Below are 18,812 nucleotides of genomic sequence, written 5' to 3' on the forward strand. Positions count from 1 at the left end.
TTTCATAACAAAACAAACAAAGATTATTACTTTATACACTCTTTACAAAAACAAACTACATATTGAAGAAGACATGAATCACAATTTCTCTTCCATATTACAATCCAACTCAATGATCCTTATAGTAAACACTTCTAGCTAGTTTACATTGCAGCAATAAACATAAACACATACCAATAAAAAAACAAAGCAAACAAATAATTATTCATGCATATAATTCCAGACACCCTAATTGAAATTCCCATTCAGATAGTAACTCATCACCTAAATTAGGTTTAATTCCAATTCACAAATTTTAAATTCAATTAAGCATCATCATAATTTACACTACCAACCATGAACAACTCTGTTGCACCTATCTTTAATCCATTTAAAACTCTTCCTAATCGAACCTTTGAGTTTACCTTCAACCGAATAAACTTTATAACTAGCAACTCTTTTTTTCCTCTGCATCTCAGGATCACTGAAGCTCCAACTCTTCGAAGCCGAACCGTTCGTCGATTTTCCTTTCTTGAACTTAACATCGTTGTTGTTACCCGTTTGTGATTGTGCTGGATGAACAGAGGAAGCATAAGAGGCACTGTAACAACGCAGATCTTGCATACCGTAAACATTACTGGCTGTAGCTCCGTTTGAAGGTGCTGCTGCCGCTGAGTAGGGTTCAATTTGCATCCTTCCATCACCGTACGATTTGGATCTGAAATCTTCCATGGTGAAACTGAAACCCTAATTTGAGATTGTTGGATTCTAAGGTTTTTGATGAATTTGTGAAATGGTTTAGTTTGACAGTGAGAGTCTCTCTGGCTGTTTACAGGGGCGCTGACTACTATGCTTTTTCCGTCGGTGCTAATTTCATTATATGTAATCTTTCATTCCATTATTGAATACTACCTATTTTTTGAGATATCTTTATCTTAAGTTAATTCTATACTTTTGATAAAAAATAATAATTCTTTTTTTAAAGTTTTATATGAGTTAATTGTTTTTTAATTAAATTAAGGAAAATTACAAAAGAATCTAAAAATATATAACTTAATAATTAAATATTAAGTTCTAATATATGTATGTTAAGTTTTTAAAATTTATTCTAAACATTACATTTTGTCTAAAATTGTTTATTTAATTAGAAGAATAATATTAATAAATAAAAAAAAATACTTTTTGCTAAAGTTTTTCAAAATAGTGAATTTTTTTAAGTGTTAGAAAGAGAGTATTAATAAAAGAGTGATGATAACTCAAATTTGATTTATAATAAAGATCTAAGGTATTTATCAAACTTTTCTTTCTTTTATTTTGTTAAGTAAGTGATTTAGAGGAACTATTTGGATAAGTTATTTGGATAAGTAAGTGATTTAGAGAAACTATTTGGAAATCCTTATAGACGGTGACCGCTTCCATGATGCTTCCATGATTAAAAAATACTGTTGATTATCTATTTTTAAGAGAGTCGTGATACAACTCATTCTCATATGAATACTGAGAAATAACGGCACTATACATGTCTTTGTCATGGGCGAGCCTCCACGTTCTGTGAGGATGTCGCCTGAGCGATATCATGCTAGACGAGGACTTTGGAGTCGTCCCCATTCAAAACTCTCACAAATATAATACTATAGTGATATAGTGATGTTTAAAATATAGAAAATGCTTATTGTTAGAAAAATGTGAAAATAAGAAAGGCAAGAATAATCTCAATCATTAATTATCACCACCCTCCATGATCCCAATTAAATAGGAAATTAAATTTAAAATAAATTAAAAATTCTACTCTAAAATAATGACAATAAAGAGTAACTAAATAATATCTCCAATGCTTAGGCTTATGAAACGTTCTCTTCATCTCACAACCATTTATTCGATCACAATTTGAAAATATATTTTCAAACTTGTATTTATGTCTTGAAAACATATTTATGCAAATATCTTACCTCAATCTTTTTTTTCAAAATTAACTATAATTATTTAATAATTAAAAATTATATAATTTTTTTAATAAGTCAGTCCAAAGATCGCTTGTATGACCCAATCCAACCTATGAAAAAGAACAACAATAAAAAAATATGACCCGATCCAACCTATGAAAAACAACAACAATAAAAAAAGATCGGATCATGTTTTTTAAAGTTTTTTTTCCAGCTTAATCCGTGCTACAATAGAGGACTTGTGGGCCGGTCCAATAGATCGGGCACACTTTGACTGCTCTATTTAATATTGAATTCATTGATTTTGCCACCCTATATCCCACACTTCCTCGTTTGGTTGTAAGAGGGATCACGCAGTATCACTTTTTATCAGTTGTTATTGTAACTATGTGAGGGATTTATTTTTAATATTTTGTTCTAAAACTAAGACGTTTCAAGACTCAATGTTATTTTAAAAATATAAATAACAAGATAATTAACGAAGGAAGAAAATATATTTCACATGTTAAGAAACACCATCCGTGGAATTTCATAACTAGGAAGGAATAAATATTGTAGACACCATATACAACTATTCTTCTAAATTCTAATTGATATCTAACAAAAACTAGCTAGCTCTATTGTTCCTTGGCAGTTATCAATGTCAGTGCATTGCTTCAAAATTTACATTTTGACATAACTGCCAGAGATGTTGAATTAGTAATCAAGATGTAGTGTGCACGTATAATGATGTAATGCTAGCTTTGGTCAAGTTTGCTTTTTCTATTCATCAAGTCATGGTAGTAGAGTAATACACACATAGGTTGACCAAGGATACAGAATGTGAACCAAAAAAACATATTTCCAACCTGGCACCAAGAAAAAATAGCAACTTCAAGATAATGAACAGTAATATACATAACGATATACCAATATGCGTAAATTGCACACTTACCATTGAGTTGCTGAATTTATTTTGCAGGTAGTTAGTTATTAAGACCAAAGGAACCTAGGAAGAAAAAAAAGACATCCATTATCATGTCAAGTGAACCAATATTAATTATATGGATGGTATTTATGATTAACTATCCCAAAGATGGGAGGAATTCTCTACTCTACACAACATTTTCTTTCATTCAGCCATTGAAGAACAGAAACAGAAATAACATTTTTTTCTTTTTCTGGGCTGGCCCGGGAAGAGGGTGGCAATTTGACTTCTAGGAAACTTTGAATTAATTTGACACAGAAAACTCAAGTTCAACAATTGCTAGTGAGCAAACAGAAGAACAATAGAGTAATTTGTATTTTTACCTGAAACATAATTCCACTAAAAGCCCACAGCTTGAATATGTGGCAAGGAACCGCAATGCACAGCTGCACTCAGACAGAAAAAAAAATATTGAGAAGTTGTGTAACTCTAGTTGTCATTGGCAATCAAATTTAAGTTATTCATATTTACATGCATACTTTTTATTAGGAGGAACAAATTATTGATTCACAGAAAACAACATAACTACAACATGCTCGTAAAATGATTCACGGCTAAAGACAGGCACCATGAGTGTGTCTAGGGGGATTTTGGTAACTGTGTCATCTACACATATGAAGCTTGGTAACTTATTCATGGAATAGAACTGATGTCTGAAATTCATGTATACTATAACAAATCAGTCATAACTCACAATTTTGTATCTAATTTTCATCCTCATAACTCACATTCACATAACTGCAAAAGGAAAGGGGGGAAAGATACTCAAGTGGTATAAGTGCAGTGCTAGTAAGCAAATAAACTGCCAAGAAGAACAGCCATTACGGTATAAGAAGAAAAAGGGAATAGTGAAGGGTGTATATACAGAAAGAGATGAACAACACACCTCATGAAACAATGCAGAAACCATGAAGGCAATTAAAACAGCAGCACCCTGTACCATGAGATGATAAGAAAATTAATATAAAAATATTACAGCTCAAAAAAATAACATCAATTGTTAAAAAATGAGGAGCCCAAATATCAACCAATGATAAACAATTATCATAGTAAGAAATGTTTGATAACAAAGAACAAGGAAGAAAAAAAATAAAAACAAGAGATGTGTCAGGATAGAAGAGAGCGAGAATTTAGTTAGCGACAGCTAGAGTTGTTAATTGATTAGTTAGTGGCAATTAGAATACAAATTAAGTAGGACCCAAGGGGAGAGCAATAGAAATTAGATTTGTAAACATTTAGTTAATAGAGTAGTGGCTCAGTTGTATTTTGAGGAGAGAACTCCCCTATTCTTTCAATACTTGCTTTCCTATTTTTTCAATTCATTTTCTTTGGTTCCAACAAAAATGGGTTGAATATGTTTCTGTTCATATAAAAATGAAAAATTAGATATTGATCCCTTTTTAAATAATATCATATTCGTCCTTAGTTATAAAGTTCCAAAGTCAGTCTTCTGAAATGACAACAGAAAACTGCAACTTTGTTATTGTTTATCAATTGAATGCTTTCTACACATAGCTCTTAAAGTGCGTCAAACATATATTAGCATACAACATGAATGTATCTGTATGTGTGTAATTAAAACTTATGCAACATCAATTCTTTGAGAATGTTTATTAGGACAAAAGTAAGATGTTCATTTCAATTTGACAACAATAATTGAGATGGTAAAAACAGACTGACAATATCCAAAATAGAAATTTTTTATCCGCACAAGTGTTTAGATCAAATAAGTTCTGGATTTGTTCAGTAACACAAGAAGATGCTTTATTACCTTGGGTATACCACTCCTTAAACATGGAAAATATAGGTGCCGAATCATCCATTTGTGAACAGGCTGCAACATGAAAGAAATCGTTCAGATGTACACTAATGATTTAGAACTCCACTTAAAAGTAATAAAAACCACTGATGCGTTATGACATGCCATTTTAGAATCATTTATTGAGTATCAAATAGGAAGCTATATAAGTAACAGATGGAAACAAGCTGTAACCACTCTTTCTTCTTTCTGTTAACATAGTCTCATAGACATCTTCAATGGAATTGCCGAGACTAGCAAATTATTTAGGGATAATAAAAAGAGAGGTTTATGCAACTTGATCATTAAAATGAGGTTTCAGAAAGACATACCATATTCCACATCCTCCAATACTGATGGAAGCAGCGGCACAAATACATCCAAAAAAAGGCAAATAAGTCACAAATAATCTTCATAAAAGAATGAAAATTTTGTAAATAAACAACAATGTATTAGGGTAAAGAGCCTACCTCTTCAAGAGTTCTGGCATTCCACCAATCCTTGTAAAATTCACGATCGCCAAATCGAAGAAGCTCTGCCAGTATATTCAACCTACATTCAAACCAGGCCCAAGGATAAACTGATTCAGATGCTAATCAAATCTGAAAATACATATTGAATTGTAATTCCGGATTCCAATATCCACAACTAAGACATTCAGATCAGCATTTTTGTTTGTAGACATAGACAATTTTTTGAAAAGAATTATTTATTATTAAAGAAATGAAAAAGGAGTATAAATGAAGAGAAATAAGATATTCTCACACGACACAGTTAAAATGTATAAAATCCACCAATACAATAAAGCTCTTAGATCCCTTTGTGCATCTGAGACAGAGTCTCACTTATATTTACCATGAGTGGCGCGCCAAATACAACAACTATTAAACCTTATTCTTCTATGAAGATTAGGCTATATGGACTAAACAATTCCGTAACTCTCTGAGTGGTGCACCGAAGAGAGGCTATAAAAACAATTTTACAGACTAAGAAGCAATACTTCGGACAACAACTGTCTCCATATGCACAGTTTTAAATCAGGTAAGATGTTCCCACTAATGATGTACTTTGAGGGTTTATACTAAGATGGATATGAATATGATATTGGGGATCGCTTGAAAGATTAACCAATTACATACAGATATATGACATTAACAGCGTCAGAAAATTGGCAGGGTACAAAAGTCAAAACATTAAATGCAAGTAACTATAACTTCTTCTTTTTTTCAACTTATAGCAAGTGAAGACAATTTCATACCAATAGTTTATAGGAAAAACACAAATCACACATGCTTAACTGAATAAGAGATGGAATACCAAAGGTGGAAAAAGCAGTAGAACATGCAGAGCCACACATATAGATTTGGAATAGACAGCTTCAGAACTCTTTCGATGGCATAAAGAAGGTTTCCTTTAAAGGGATGCTGGGAGTTTTGTACAATCGGATTGATATACTGCCAAATTATAGGATCAAAATACCGTCAGAATACCTGGGAAATTGGTTAAGGTAAAATACAACAACGTAAAGCAAAAAGGAACAACAGAAAGGTAGAAATTTACACAACATATTAACATGGATTGCTTACTTGTTCAATTATAAATCCCATAACTCCAGTAAATATTATCAGCTTGATAAATTGACGTAACACCCAACCCTTTCGAATAAAAGGGGTGCGAGGATATCTTGGCTAAAACAATAGTTCACAGTATACACAATAAATGAGAACAAGTTACGTATGAGAAAGACAGAAAAATTTTGCTTCTAGAAATAAAAAGTGCAGTGCATTTGTGTGGGAAAATGCCAAAAATAAAAAGTACAACCTAGGATATAATACTGAAATAAAAGATGACAAAGCCAATGCAGTATTCTCAAAATCAAATGCGGAAGAAATGTATGCTACATCTATATTTATATTTTCATGCTAGTTAGTATGTAATAATCAATCCCCTAAAAGAACTTCAGCCCCTAAATACATAATAACGAGAAGCAAGGACCAGGATAAAGCACAACCAGATCAAAATGTGATGGTGAGATAAAGGTTAGATATAGCAGAATGTGATCCAGTAACTTGTAAAATGCAAGGGAATGTTAGGAAGTTTGTACAGATAGAAAATACAAGGGAATCTATAGAAAGAATTTTGGGAGTTCTGCTATAGAGTTTGTATTTGATTCTGCAAAATGTTAGGTCACAAAGGCATGCCAGAAGAAAATAAGCATCGAGTGTGATATGGATGAGGTCAAATGACCAACATTTAAAAAGAAAAGGGAACGACGGGTAGTAATTGATTGGACACACTTCCTACTAATCAAGTGATCACATGGCAAACTCAAACATTCTGACTAGTTAAGCTTGTTAGAAGAGAACTCAATCTGTAGCCGCATACCAATTATCTATGCATGTATGTTCTGACTATACTCTACTCAAAACCTTAAACATATTCCATACTGAAGATATATCCACAAGTCCATATGGTTGTGCTTATAAGCAATCTAATGAAATAAGTGCATGCAAATATCACTAAGTAAATTTTGTGAAACTAAATGAGGAAATAATGACAAGTCATAAGAAATTGCATCCTAAATTCAAAATAAATAACTCGACTATGCTGCTACCTGGTAACATAATGTAGGAGCAACCATAAAATAAGTCAGGCTTTTGAAGCTCACATCGTATGGATAGTCTATATTCAGAGTACTAGGAAGTGCTTCTCCCTATAACACAAGAAACAAGATTGAATGGGGTGAAAACAGAGAGCGTATGTATAGCAGATTCAAACATCTGAAGAGACTAACATTCAGAAAAAAGTAAGCGATGAAGGGGATAGCATTATGGAAGTGATTCTAATAAAAAGGAAAATTGTGCTTTTAGCATCTTATGATGTGTTAAAAGAACACGAAATCCCAAAGCTTAAGCTTGCTTAGTAAATCAAGATGTTCCTGTTTTAAAACTGATCACCACATAGATTGAGCAACATACCCGCATCATGAAATATTTATTCTAAAGCTGAAATGATATTCTCCAATAGTAATCTACCAACCTAAAAGTGAAACACAAATATTACCTTTTCAATTGAATTGGCAAGTGCTCTCAAATCATAGTTCGTATGTGCATAAGAAACTAGTTTTAACCATACAATGCAAGAAAGTAACATCAATGTGACGCCTGACACAAAAGCTGAATCAGACCTGCGGAGAAACACAAACATCTTTGCTTTAGCCTTATCTATTGAAATGACCAAGAATGAACAAATATATAATTAGTTATCCCTCGAGTAGTCATCTTTACTTTATACCTCATAAAGCAACTCACATGTTCACAAACAGGCTACATGTATCGTATTAGGAAAATAAGGAAGTCGTACTCTTGTTTTCAGTTTTTTTTCTTTTCCAATTTTCCTTGTCTACTTGTCCATTTCAACTTTCCAATATAAATTTGCAAGACATTCATTTCCGACATTATAAGAATTTTAGAGTTAAATATTGAACCATGGTTCATCCCATGAAAGGGCTTCATTTCTCTCAAATAATAATTAAAAATAATGCTTTTAAACTTCTGATAGACCGAATCGGTATTGAGAGGAGAAGCAACAAGAATAAATGGAAAAGGAGAGACTTGTATTAGGAATTATTCCCGGGATCAATGTGATCAAAGGGAAAGAATGCTGTACATCTAGGGCTGCTTTGTGAGTGCTCAAACATTCCCAAAACTCACTGACTTCTATCACATCCTTCCTATTTCCCAATTCTTCCTATTCGTCAGAGTATCAAATTGATACAGAACTATGGACTAAGGGTTCTATTAAATATCAATTCCTTTCCTTTATACTGCTTTAAATTCCTACTCCATTAGCAAACTATCAAAATGGACTGATAATTTAATCAAAAAATGTTAATGAGAATGGCAACGAGTCTAGATTGAAGCTCCAAAATCTATTCTGAAGAATACACCAAAGTACAAAACTGACCTGAGGATTACTAAAACTGGATAGAGAATTGCAGTTGCTGAAATGATTATATGAAGTAGAACAGCAATCTGCAAAAATTGTAGTGAAGATTCACATGCATTAAATATTTATTATATGGTTTGAAATAAAGTACCACGGCACAATCTACAATATTTCAAAATTGTTTTAGCTAAACAGCAAGCATGGATCTCATGTGATTCCTCAAAGCCCTCAAAATATAATAAAAGTACAGTAGGGTTGATATCTTACTGGTTCATAAATACATTTTTGCTGTGCCAACTTCTCCACTATAAAGGCCGCCAAAGGAAATATTGCAAGACTAAGACTGCAAAACAAGCATAAACCATTTACTGAGTTAGTTACCGTAAAAATTAAGTGTAAAATAACACGATCCTCAAAATAAAGAAAGAAATTAAGAGAATTTACTATGTGCTCATTACCAACACATGAAGAGGGGCCAATCTCTCAAAGATTTTGAACTAAACCAAAATCCAGTCTTAATCAACCAACCATACTGCAGAACAAATATAAAAAATATATATATAAAAAAGGACAGAAAATGAAGTGTCAAACTTATACACCATAACAAAACCACCATCATATTTAAGAGGGAAGAGAAAAACCTTCATTATATTCTCAATGATAAGTCTGCTGTTCACTGCAACAAGGACTACTATACAGAGGTTGAAGAGGCCAGCGTGACTCTGCAACTGATTGAAAAATTAGTAAAGAAATACAATTACCTCTCAGCACGCTGTTCATTAATAACAACAACACTGAAACCGCAGTAGTAGCGGCCTAAAAAAATCTGCCATTCTATTAAATTCAAAACATTAATTGATAGCTTTTTAAGAGTCTTGCAGTTAAACTCTTACACTATTAACAGTTTGAAAAAAAATCTTACTTAACAATTAAACTATAAATTAATCTAACAATTAACATTACCGATGAACTTTAATTATATAAGTCACTAAGCAAATAAATTCTTATCTTACTATTTATTATTTATTAATATTTTTTCTAATTCTTTTAATTTTTTAAAATTATATAATTTAAATCATTAATTATAATCTCATGCCAAATTCTAAATAATTCAAAAAGAAAAACAAAATCTATCAACCACCACTAAAATAGTAACGTAACGTATTTCTAAACTAATCATTTAAATGAGTAAATATTACAATTAACAATACGAACTTAAATTAACGGCGAGAACCTGACGGAAAATGTTATCGGAGCTGAGAGGACTCTCCTTGATCCTCCGATGAGCGGGAACAGAAGGACGGTACGTGAATTGGATTGCAGAAATATCATTGACTCGGTTTTGATCAGGATTACCGTCAATGTTTTGATCGCCGCTGACAGAGTCGTCGGAACTAGAAGAATCCTTGACTAACTCCTCACCGGAACTCTCGCCTTCAACCGTAGAAGACGAATCGAACAAGCCGTTGACGGAGGTGGCGCTCGGTCTGCGGCGCAAGAGAATCGAGCCATTCCGAAGAAGTTGAGGCTCGTCAGAAATCGCCATCGGAGAAGAAAAAGAAGAAAACGAAACGACGTTTACTTTACTCAGTCTACTTCAGAAACGATCGGTTACGGTTATATATTATATTTATTGTATATTTTATTATAGAAACATATAACAATTTATATTTTATTAATTAAATAATATTGAATGAGAGAGGAAAATATTATATATGTTCGTGCAGAAGAAAGATTGAGAGAGAAAATAGGAATCTGATTTTATTTGATTCGATTCGAAAAAGATTGGGCTCTGTTTGGGAGAGATATTTTAGCGGTTAATTTTGTTGGAATGAAAATTATAAGAATAATCACTTTTAATGTTGCGCACATGCGAAGCCAAGAAGGTAGGTGTGTGAGAGATGCAGGAAGGTGAAGTGAATCGCACAGTCTTTACTTGAACTTCAAGTTGACACGTTAATCGTAAACGCAGTTATTTTGTTTGTTCTTAATCGTTAATCGTTGAGTTTATGGACACGCCTGTCTTCTCTTACGCTGACTAATGTCGGTTTATCTTGTTTTTACTTCTTCCATTTTCCTTCTTCCATGTTAGATTACGTTTTGTTTTAATCAGAGATTAAGTTAATCCAATCATGTTAAGATTGAAAATATATTATAAATAGTAATAAGGTAAGATTAATCATGTGCATATTAAATTTTAATTATAGTTATCAGGTTATCAATTTTTCTTCTTTCTATTGTAGTATTCAGAAGAAATTTCAGTGTAAGATTCTAAAATCTTTTTTTAATTTTGTTCGGTGCATATAGGGCCCGTTTATTTTGGTTTTTCTTTAAAATAATTTTTATAGTGTTATTAAATTTTGTGAAAAAATTTTTTACAAAGAAATTTTTTATAAAAACTTCAAATGAAAAATTTGTTTGAATAATTATTCTTAAAATGTGATTTAAGATATTTCATCTATTTATAGGGGAAAAATTTAGATATCAAATTTTTAAAAAATCACATAATTTTGAAGCTATTTCAAATAGATTTTCGTGAAAATCATTTTTGAAATACAACTTTTTGAAAACATTATGATTTTGACTAAGTTTTGGTCTTCAATTATTTATGTTTATGTTATAAGATATCAAAATTAATGTTTCATTTTAAAAAAAAACGAATATAAAAAAACTTGTAATATTTTGAAAAACGGTTTTAGAAAATCTATTTTCAAAAATACAAAGAAAAAATCCAATTTTTTAAAGCTGAAACAAACTCACCCATATACATGTGAAATTAATGATTATGTTTATTTAAATATATAAATAAAAATAAATTTTTTGTTTAAATTAATGCTAAATTTTTAAATTGAATTTATTAATGATAATTGGTAACTTATGATATAAAAAGTAAAATGAATTAATATTTTTATTTAGAAAAACATAAATAATAATGTATTTGTTGTCAAAATTAATACTGAATAATTGAATTGAAATTTTAACAATAAATTTGTGATAAAAAAGTAGAAGTTTGTTTATAAGGAAAAACATAAATAAAATGATGTTTGTTGTCCAAATCAATATTAAATATTCAAAATAAATTTATTAATGATTGAAGGTTGTTTAAATTTTAAAATAAAAGATCGTTCTTAAAAGAGTTTTTTACTAGACACTCCGAGTCCGAGCTGTACCTTCTTCCACTATAATTTTTTAAATATCTCAAATATACTCTATATATAATTACATTTCAAAAAATTTACAGTTTTAAAAAAAAAATTACTCTGAAATTCTTCAAATTTAACAAAATATGATAAAAGTAAATAAAATATGGTAAAAAAATTTTTTAACCAATTTCAGACAGGAAAATATGCATGTCATTGGAAGTTGCAAAGGGTGCAGTTTCTGTGATCGAGGATTACAATCTTATTACCAAGGTTCCCTATATTGAAGACCATGATGGTTCTGATGTAAGGTGCTTGTCTGATGGGTAAACAGTTTGGGGTTGTATCGTTAAAGATAGAAAGGGTGATACATCATGCGTGCTTGCAAGAAGACAGCTATGTCAATGGATCCTTATGTTGCAGAAACATTGGGGGTCAAATGGTGCTTGGAGATAGCCAAAGAACTCAATTGGGACAACATTCAGATAAGGATTGATGCTCTAACGGTAGCGGATTGCATTCAAGGTCACTATGTGTTGGCGGCAATTGTCCCATTGTTGGAGATTGTTTAAGTCTTATGTCTAGTTTAAATTCTGTTGTTGTTCGTTTTATTAGTCGTGATGTAAACCTAGAGGCTCGTGAACTTGTTGGCATTGCCTATTCAGGAGGCTCTATGACTTAGTTTGGTGGTTCCCCTATTAGCCATCACCATGTTTCTCCGTTTTTCACTTAATGAACTGCTTTTACCATATATATATATATATATATATATATATATATATATATATATATATATATATATATATATATAATAGGAAAAATACCTATTTTGGCCCCTTAAATATACCCTCTGGTTCACTTTGGTCCTTTAATTTACTAAAAGTGACCATGTTAGTCCTTTCGTTGATGAACCGTTAGTAAAATTCCAAAAACAGGTTTCAGGTGGCAGTTGACTTGCTGAGGTGGATATGTGAAGTCCAAATGGAAAATGAAATGAACAGATGAGACAATCTTAGGCACAACGAAACGAAGAAAACTACATTTTCTAAAGTCTCATACACGAACACGAAGAGACGGTTGTTGAAGCGAAAGCAAAGGCGATTTCGAAGAAAGGTGCTTGCGAAGGCCTTAACCTGCGGTTGTATGGACGGCTGAAGACCAAGTTTAGATTCCAGGTAAGTATTATATACATGTTTTCGTAATTAGATTACGGCTTTGTGTAGATTTAGGTCTTTGGTACATTTAGGGCTTTGTGTAGATTTAGGGTTTTGGTATATTTAGAGCTTTGAATGTTTGTTTGGTATTGTGTTAGGTGACGATTACTACTTGCATAGAGTTAATGGACGAATTTCTAAAGCTCACAATTAACCATAATGGGGCATTCATTGATCCTGAACTTAGAGTGTATGAAGGAGGCTTGGTAGCTCAATTGACTGTAGATGTTGATAAATGGAGTTATTTTGAGTTAGTTGGTGTATTAAAAAAGTTAGGTTATCGTGACAATGTTGAGGAAATGTATTACAATGACCCACAACTTGGGATGAATGCCCTAGTTGATGACAAAGGTGCTCTAAAAATTGCAGACTTCTACAAGATACGCCAAAGTGTTGATATCTACATTAAACACAATTTGTAGATGTTGATAAATGAAGTTATTTTGAGTTAGTTGGTGTATTAAAAAAGTTAGGTTATCGTGACAATGTAGAGGAAATGTATTACAACGACCCACAACTTGGGATGAATGCCCTAGTTGATGACAAAGGTGCTCTAAAAATTGCAGACTTCTACAAGATACGCCAAAGTGTTGATATCTACATTAAACACAATTTGTCTCGACCTTATTATTTTGATGGTCCTGTGGATAATGTTGATGAGGCGCCTGATAAGATTGTAGATGAGGTAGAAGAGTTGCTTAACAAGCTGCATGATGACACTTGGATAAGTTGAATAGTGCTAATGTTAGGGATGGAGGTGACAATGTTGCAGTAAATGATGGTAATGTTGGGATGGAAGGTGACAATGCTGGATTGAATAGTGTGAATGTTGTTTTCGAAGAAAGTGATGCTGGATTGAATGATGCTAATGTTGGTGTGGAAGGTGACAATGTTGGATTGAAGGATGCTAATATTTAGGTGGAAGGTGACAATGCTGGATTGAATGATGCTAATGTTGAAATGATGCTAATGTTGGAGTCATAGGTGACAATGCTGGTATGAAATCAAACAATGTTGAAGTGGAATAAACAAATGTTGGAGTGGAAGCAGACAATATTGGTGAGGTAGTTTGAACTTCCTCACACGGAGACACTAAAGATAGATTTTACTCGGTCAAGTCATGTTATCAAGCGATAAAAAACTAAAATCTTATGGACAAATTCGTCATAAATACCCAACTAATGAAAAGAGGAGTCCTTTGCCCTTTGATGTGCCTTAGGTGTACACAACCACGCCCACACTTTCAAATGATTATTTTTATTTTAATCTTATCTTATAAAGGATTACTTACTATTACTACTACGGAGCTTTAATTGCTTGCCCGTTGCGTCAAGTATTGTGTTATTTTTCCTTGAGATAATTTCTTTATATCACATGAGTAAAATGTCGGATGAAAGAAGTTTCTTATACGAAGTACACATCTCAACCCAAACACCTTTGGAATGAAAGATTTATAATCAACAAATAAAAAGTTCATTCAGCTACATTCCACTCTATTTTATAGGTTTAAAAATATCCAAATAAAGTCCAAATGATTTCCACTTGAAAATATTCAATTTAAAATAAGATTATAAATTCTACCAAATTATCACACCATTCTGTGTCAATACTTTAATTTAAAGCAAGAGAATAAAATGGTTTAGATAAAAGCGTATAAATCTCAACTTGAGTTTACATACTTCAATTAAACCACATCAATGTATTTAAAGCTTAAGTGATGTTAAAACGTACACACTAGAAAATTTGCCTTCTAGAAATATGCAAGAGTGTCCAACACTAATAGAATTACACAAAGTACTTACCCGACCATGCAACTTAAATTACCAAGACTATCAAACAAATAAAGTTCAAAAGCAGAAATAAAACCAAAAAGTCAGGGTGGGAGGGTAAACATCACCATAACAATTACCACCAAAGGTACTAATTTGCGTCTAATATGGCGGGCAAAATCTCATCAGAGGAGCTCAGCGACATTGGATGGCAGCTCCTCAACTAACACATTGTAAAACTTCTGGATATCTTGCAGCATTGATTCGTCTTCCTTATTGACAAAGTTAATGGCAACACCTTTTCTACCAAACCTTCCACTACGACCAATACGATGGAGATAGTTCTCAGGCTGTGTAGGGAGATCAAAATTGATAACCAGAGACACTTGTTGGACATCAATACCACGGGCCAAGAGATCGGTGGTTATCAAAACACGAGAAGACCCGGAACGGAATTCACGCATAATGATGTCCCTGGTATTCTGATCCATGTCTCCGTGAGTAGCAGAGACTGTATGGTCTCGGCTTCGCATCTTGTCAGTTAACCAATCAACTTTCCTTCTGGTGTTAACAAAGATGACACTCTGAGTGATTGCTAATGTCTCGTAAAGATCACAGAGTGTGTCCAGCTTCCATTCCTCTTTCTCAACATTGACATAAAACTGCTTAATACCCTCCAAGGTGAGCTCGTCACGCTTCACAAGAATCCTCACAGGTTTGTTCATAAACTTCCTTGTGATTTCAAGTGCCTCAGGAGGCATTGTAGCAGAGAAAACTCCTACTTGAATCTTACCTGGGAGCAGCTGAAATATATCGTAGATCTGATAACAATAAAACCAAGGAGGTTAGAGTAGTTGTACATAGGCCAAACCCTATAAGAAAACGGAACAGACTAAATTAAACAAAACGATGTAATAAAATAGTACCTGATCTTTGAAACCTCTAGAGAGCATTTCATCAGCCTCATCCAACACAAACATCTTGATGTAATCCGGGTGAAGAGACTGTCTGCGCAGCATATCAAACACTCGACCAGGAGTACCAACCACAACATGGACACCACTTGATAGAATGCGTTGATCTTCACGAACACTTGTACCTCCCACACAAGCATGCACCTTAACACCTAGATAGTCTCCAAGAGCCCGCATAACCTTCTCAATCTGCTGAGCAAGCTCACGAGTTGGGGCCAAAACCAAGGCCTGGCACTGGGTCACACTGTAGTCAAGTTGCTGTAGAACACCGGAGCAGAAAGTTGCCGTCTTTCCAGTTCCAGACTGAGCCTGTTGAATAACGTCATGTCCCTTGCAGAAGGGAACAATTCCCCTTTGCTGAATGGCAGATGGCTTTTCAAAACCTACAGCAGAAGTTGTACTAGTTAAAAAATTTCAATCCACCATATAGAAATACAGTAGCAAAGACCACAGAATGAAAGTAGTAGCAAAGACAATAGTATTAACACAGGATGATATGATAAACAATAAAGTGGTGTCGAATAGCAGCTAAAGCGGTATATCAGTGCATAATTTGAACAGATAGCTATTACTATGTGGTGTGGTGTTTAGTACAGAGTATGGTTATCGGCTGTAGTGATAACATTGTAGCATGATTGAATTTGTGGAAACCGCTATTTTAAGTGATCCCAAATTGACAACACGCATTATACAACATCTGTAGTGCTAGGCTGCCGCTATACATTTGGAATTATTAAGAGTTCCAAGGTAGAACAATAAATCCCAACCAACAGCAATAGTAGGGATTAATAATATTACTGGCATTAAAAATAGGGCAAAAAACAGAAGAAAAATATACTAAAAAGAACATTAAGCTTACCATAAGCGTAAATGCCCCTGAGGAGATTCTCTTGCAAGCCCATAGCATCAAAACTATCACAAACCTCGTCAGAAATAGTGTAGAACTCATTTCCATCACCAGCCATTCTGAAAGAAAAAAAACATAAAAAACAAAGCATACACTTATTAATACATTGCGATGAAAGCAAACCCGCATATATTCTAAGGCTATGTTTGGAGGGGATGGAAAGGGAGGGTTTCGAAAAAAATATTTTTTTAAAAAATATAGGGAAATCTTTAACATTTTTTAAAAGAATAATTTTGTTTGGAATGATAAAAAAGTTTAGTGGGTAGCGTGAGCATGGTAGGATTGATAACTATGCAAAACCCTTCCAATACAATTTTTTAGTTCCCCAAATTAGGGAAATTTTGGTTTTTGAATAAAAGCAAATAAATTAGGGAAATTTTGGTTTTTGAATAAAAACAAATCTCCCAAAATCCTCCAAACCCCTCCTCTAATACAACTTTTTCGTTCCCAAAATTAGAACATTTTTGGGTCTGGAATAAAAACAAATCTACCAAAACCCTCTCCACCTAAATCCCTCGATTCTTTTCACTCAATTCTTTCCTTTTTACAAAGCTCTTTCTTTTTTCCCAAAAGCCTCTCCTCCCTTCCCCTCCAAACTCCCAAACAAAACCCAAGAGAATACAATCATGGACAACAATCTCAGCAATAACGGCAGCATTTGTAAAAAAAATCCAAACAAACATATAATCCTCACATTAAGACCAACTAACTACCAAGTATGAAAAAAAAAGTTTCTTACAAGTCATTCATTCTGGCATCAAACTTCCCAGCATCAAATTGTGACCCCTCAGGTGCAAGTCCAGCCATAGCTACAAGACAAACAGCAACAAATACAGTTTATCAACAAATCCAGCACAAACAAAACTAACCTAACCTACAACTTAATACAGTTTATCAAAAATAGCAAAATGAGATTTCTAACCCTAAAAATCCTTCAAACCAAACAAAAAAGTGAAATAAGCTATTCTATGGTTGCTGGTAAAAGGGAAAAATGAAAGAGGATTGAGAGAAAAGAGAGAGTACCTTGATGATTTGGAGGTGAAGAAAATTGTGACGGCGTTAGTTGAACGGAGTTAGGGTTTCCCAAAAACTCCCCGGATCTACGCGGCGGAGTTGAGTGAGAGTTTAAAAAGATAGAAAATTGAAAAGCAGGGTAAGGTAAGTAAGGGTTCCAAGATGATGCAATTTTCGGTGATTACTAATTTACCCTTCTTTACACTACACTCAGTCAACGCTAATTGGTCAAACAAACTCCTCGAATCACTTTATAGATTCTGTGCCTTTTCACTTCCCGGCTTTGGATCAAAGAGATTTTTACTCGTGTCTGTCTTTCTCACTCTCCAATGATATCAATACTATCAATAACAATCAAATTTTGTTTTTTATTTTATTTTAAAATTGTTCTCTTAAAAAATATATATCATTAACTTAGCAATGTTAATAGAGATTAAACTTGTTAAATTAATGAAGGATTTGGATTATGATTCAACTGTTTTAAATTCTTGTTTCCGTTTTAAATTGTAATGGTGTATGTTATTTCAACATAATATATTGGTTTTAAATTAAATCTCATTTTGTATTCTAAGAAAATAAATCTCATTTTATAATATCAATAAACTTTTAATATTGAGACTCATTTCTCTTTTAATATTTTAAAAATTAAAGTTACTTTTAATTTAGAGTAATGAATAAAAAGAAAATTTTACTTTAAAAATATTTATGATAAACATATCTTAATTCAAACAATTTATATTGTTAAATTTATAAAATAATTAAAATATTACAAACATATAATATACTTATTAATAGTAGTAATTTTAATAATAGAGATGAAATATGGTGGTTGTCGATATAACATGTCGGAGTGATGATAAATGGTGGCTAGAGGAGTAATTAGGAGTGGTGATGGCCATTAGGGTTAGAGTAATGCTTTAAAGTGATCAGAGTGGTGGTCAATAGTAGTGATTAAGAGATAAATTAGTGGTCAAAATGGATAATAATAATAATTGTAGTGGTGGTTGATGATGATTATAGTGGTAGTTAATGATAGTGCGATCGGTGATTTTTAAGGGGTGGTCAGATTGGTGCTTGAAGCAATGGTCTACGCCAACTAGTGATGGTGTCTTAGTTTTCAAACCAAAGTAGGAATTTTAAAATCTATATTCTAAGTTTT

General features: G+C 32.8%; 3 protein-coding genes across 4 annotated transcripts; all 3 read right to left on the reverse strand.

Annotated features, from left to right (window-relative positions):
- Window positions 1-876, reverse strand: LOC131629485 (uncharacterized). The gene has a single exon (XM_058900272.1). The coding sequence runs from the start codon at window positions 709-711 to the stop codon at window positions 328-330; it is 384 nt and encodes a 127-aa protein (XP_058756255.1). The 5' UTR covers window positions 712-876; the 3' UTR covers window positions 1-327.
- Window positions 877-2,397: 1,521 nt separating this feature from the next.
- LOC131629490 (diacylglycerol O-acyltransferase 1A-like) lies at window positions 2,398-10,611 on the reverse strand. 2 transcript variants are annotated; one of them, XM_058900276.1, is made up of 16 exons: window positions 9,870-10,611; window positions 9,277-9,363; window positions 9,094-9,167; window positions 8,903-8,978; window positions 8,654-8,721; window positions 7,751-7,874; window positions 7,302-7,400; window positions 6,274-6,375; window positions 6,005-6,141; window positions 5,158-5,239; window positions 5,020-5,040; window positions 4,661-4,723; window positions 3,776-3,823; window positions 3,213-3,275; window positions 2,857-2,910; window positions 2,398-2,770 (listed from the first exon to the last, which is right to left on the reverse strand). In XM_058900276.1, exons 1-16 carry the CDS (start codon window positions 10,179-10,181, stop codon window positions 2,660-2,662), a joined length of 1,521 nt encoding a protein of 506 aa, XP_058756259.1. In that variant the 5' UTR covers window positions 10,182-10,611; the 3' UTR covers window positions 2,398-2,659. The 2 variants fall into 2 exon arrangements, with proteins under 2 accessions (XP_058756259.1, XP_058756264.1); XM_058900281.1 differs by having other exon boundaries at window positions 9,277-9,357; window positions 9,870-10,609.
- A 4,057-nt stretch (window positions 10,612-14,668) lies between these two features.
- Window positions 14,669-17,841, reverse strand: LOC131629506 (eukaryotic initiation factor 4A-15-like). Its single transcript, XM_058900292.1, has 5 exons — window positions 17,663-17,841; window positions 17,379-17,448; window positions 16,592-16,698; window positions 15,685-16,115; window positions 14,669-15,579 (listed from the first exon to the last, which is right to left on the reverse strand). The coding sequence occupies exons 2-5, from the start codon at window positions 17,444-17,446 to the stop codon at window positions 14,944-14,946; spliced, it is 1,242 nt and encodes a 413-aa protein (XP_058756275.1). The 5' UTR covers window positions 17,447-17,448; window positions 17,663-17,841; the 3' UTR covers window positions 14,669-14,943.
- Window positions 17,842-18,812: the final 971 nt, after the last annotated feature.

Source organism: Vicia villosa, linkage group LG1, assembly GCF_029867415.1.
Source record: "Vicia villosa cultivar HV-30 ecotype Madison, WI linkage group LG1, Vvil1.0, whole genome shotgun sequence".
In the NCBI taxonomy this organism is placed as follows: Eukaryota; Viridiplantae; Streptophyta; class Magnoliopsida; order Fabales; family Fabaceae; genus Vicia; species Vicia villosa.

Bases quoted from the DNA above. Each gene is read 5' to 3' on its own strand.
- LOC131629485 (XM_058900272.1), bottom strand. From the start codon at position 711: ATGGAAGATTTCAGATCCAAATCGTACGGTGATGGAAGGATGCAAATT.
- LOC131629490 (XM_058900276.1), bottom strand. From the start codon at position 10,181: ATGGCGATTTCTGACGAGCCTCAACTTCTTCGGAATGGCTCGATTCTC. The intron at 8,979-9,093 runs GTAATGAGCACA...CTTGTTTTGCAG, and splicing joins TGGCCCCTCTTCATGTGTTG to TCTTAGTCTTGCAATATTTC. The intron at 7,875-8,653 runs GTCAGTTTTGTA...GTTTCTCCGCAG, and splicing joins CCAGTTTTAGTAATCCTCAG to GTCTGATTCAGCTTTTGTGT.
- LOC131629506 (XM_058900292.1), bottom strand. From the start codon at position 17,446: ATGGCTGGACTTGCACCTGAGGGGTCACAATTTGATGCTGGGAAGTTT. The intron at 16,116-16,591 runs GTAAGCTTAATG...CTTCTGCTGTAG, and splicing joins CAGGGGCATTTACGCTTATG to GTTTTGAAAAGCCATCTGCC. The intron at 15,580-15,684 runs GTACTATTTTAT...TATTGTTATCAG, and splicing joins CTAGAGGTTTCAAAGATCAG to ATCTACGATATATTTCAGCT.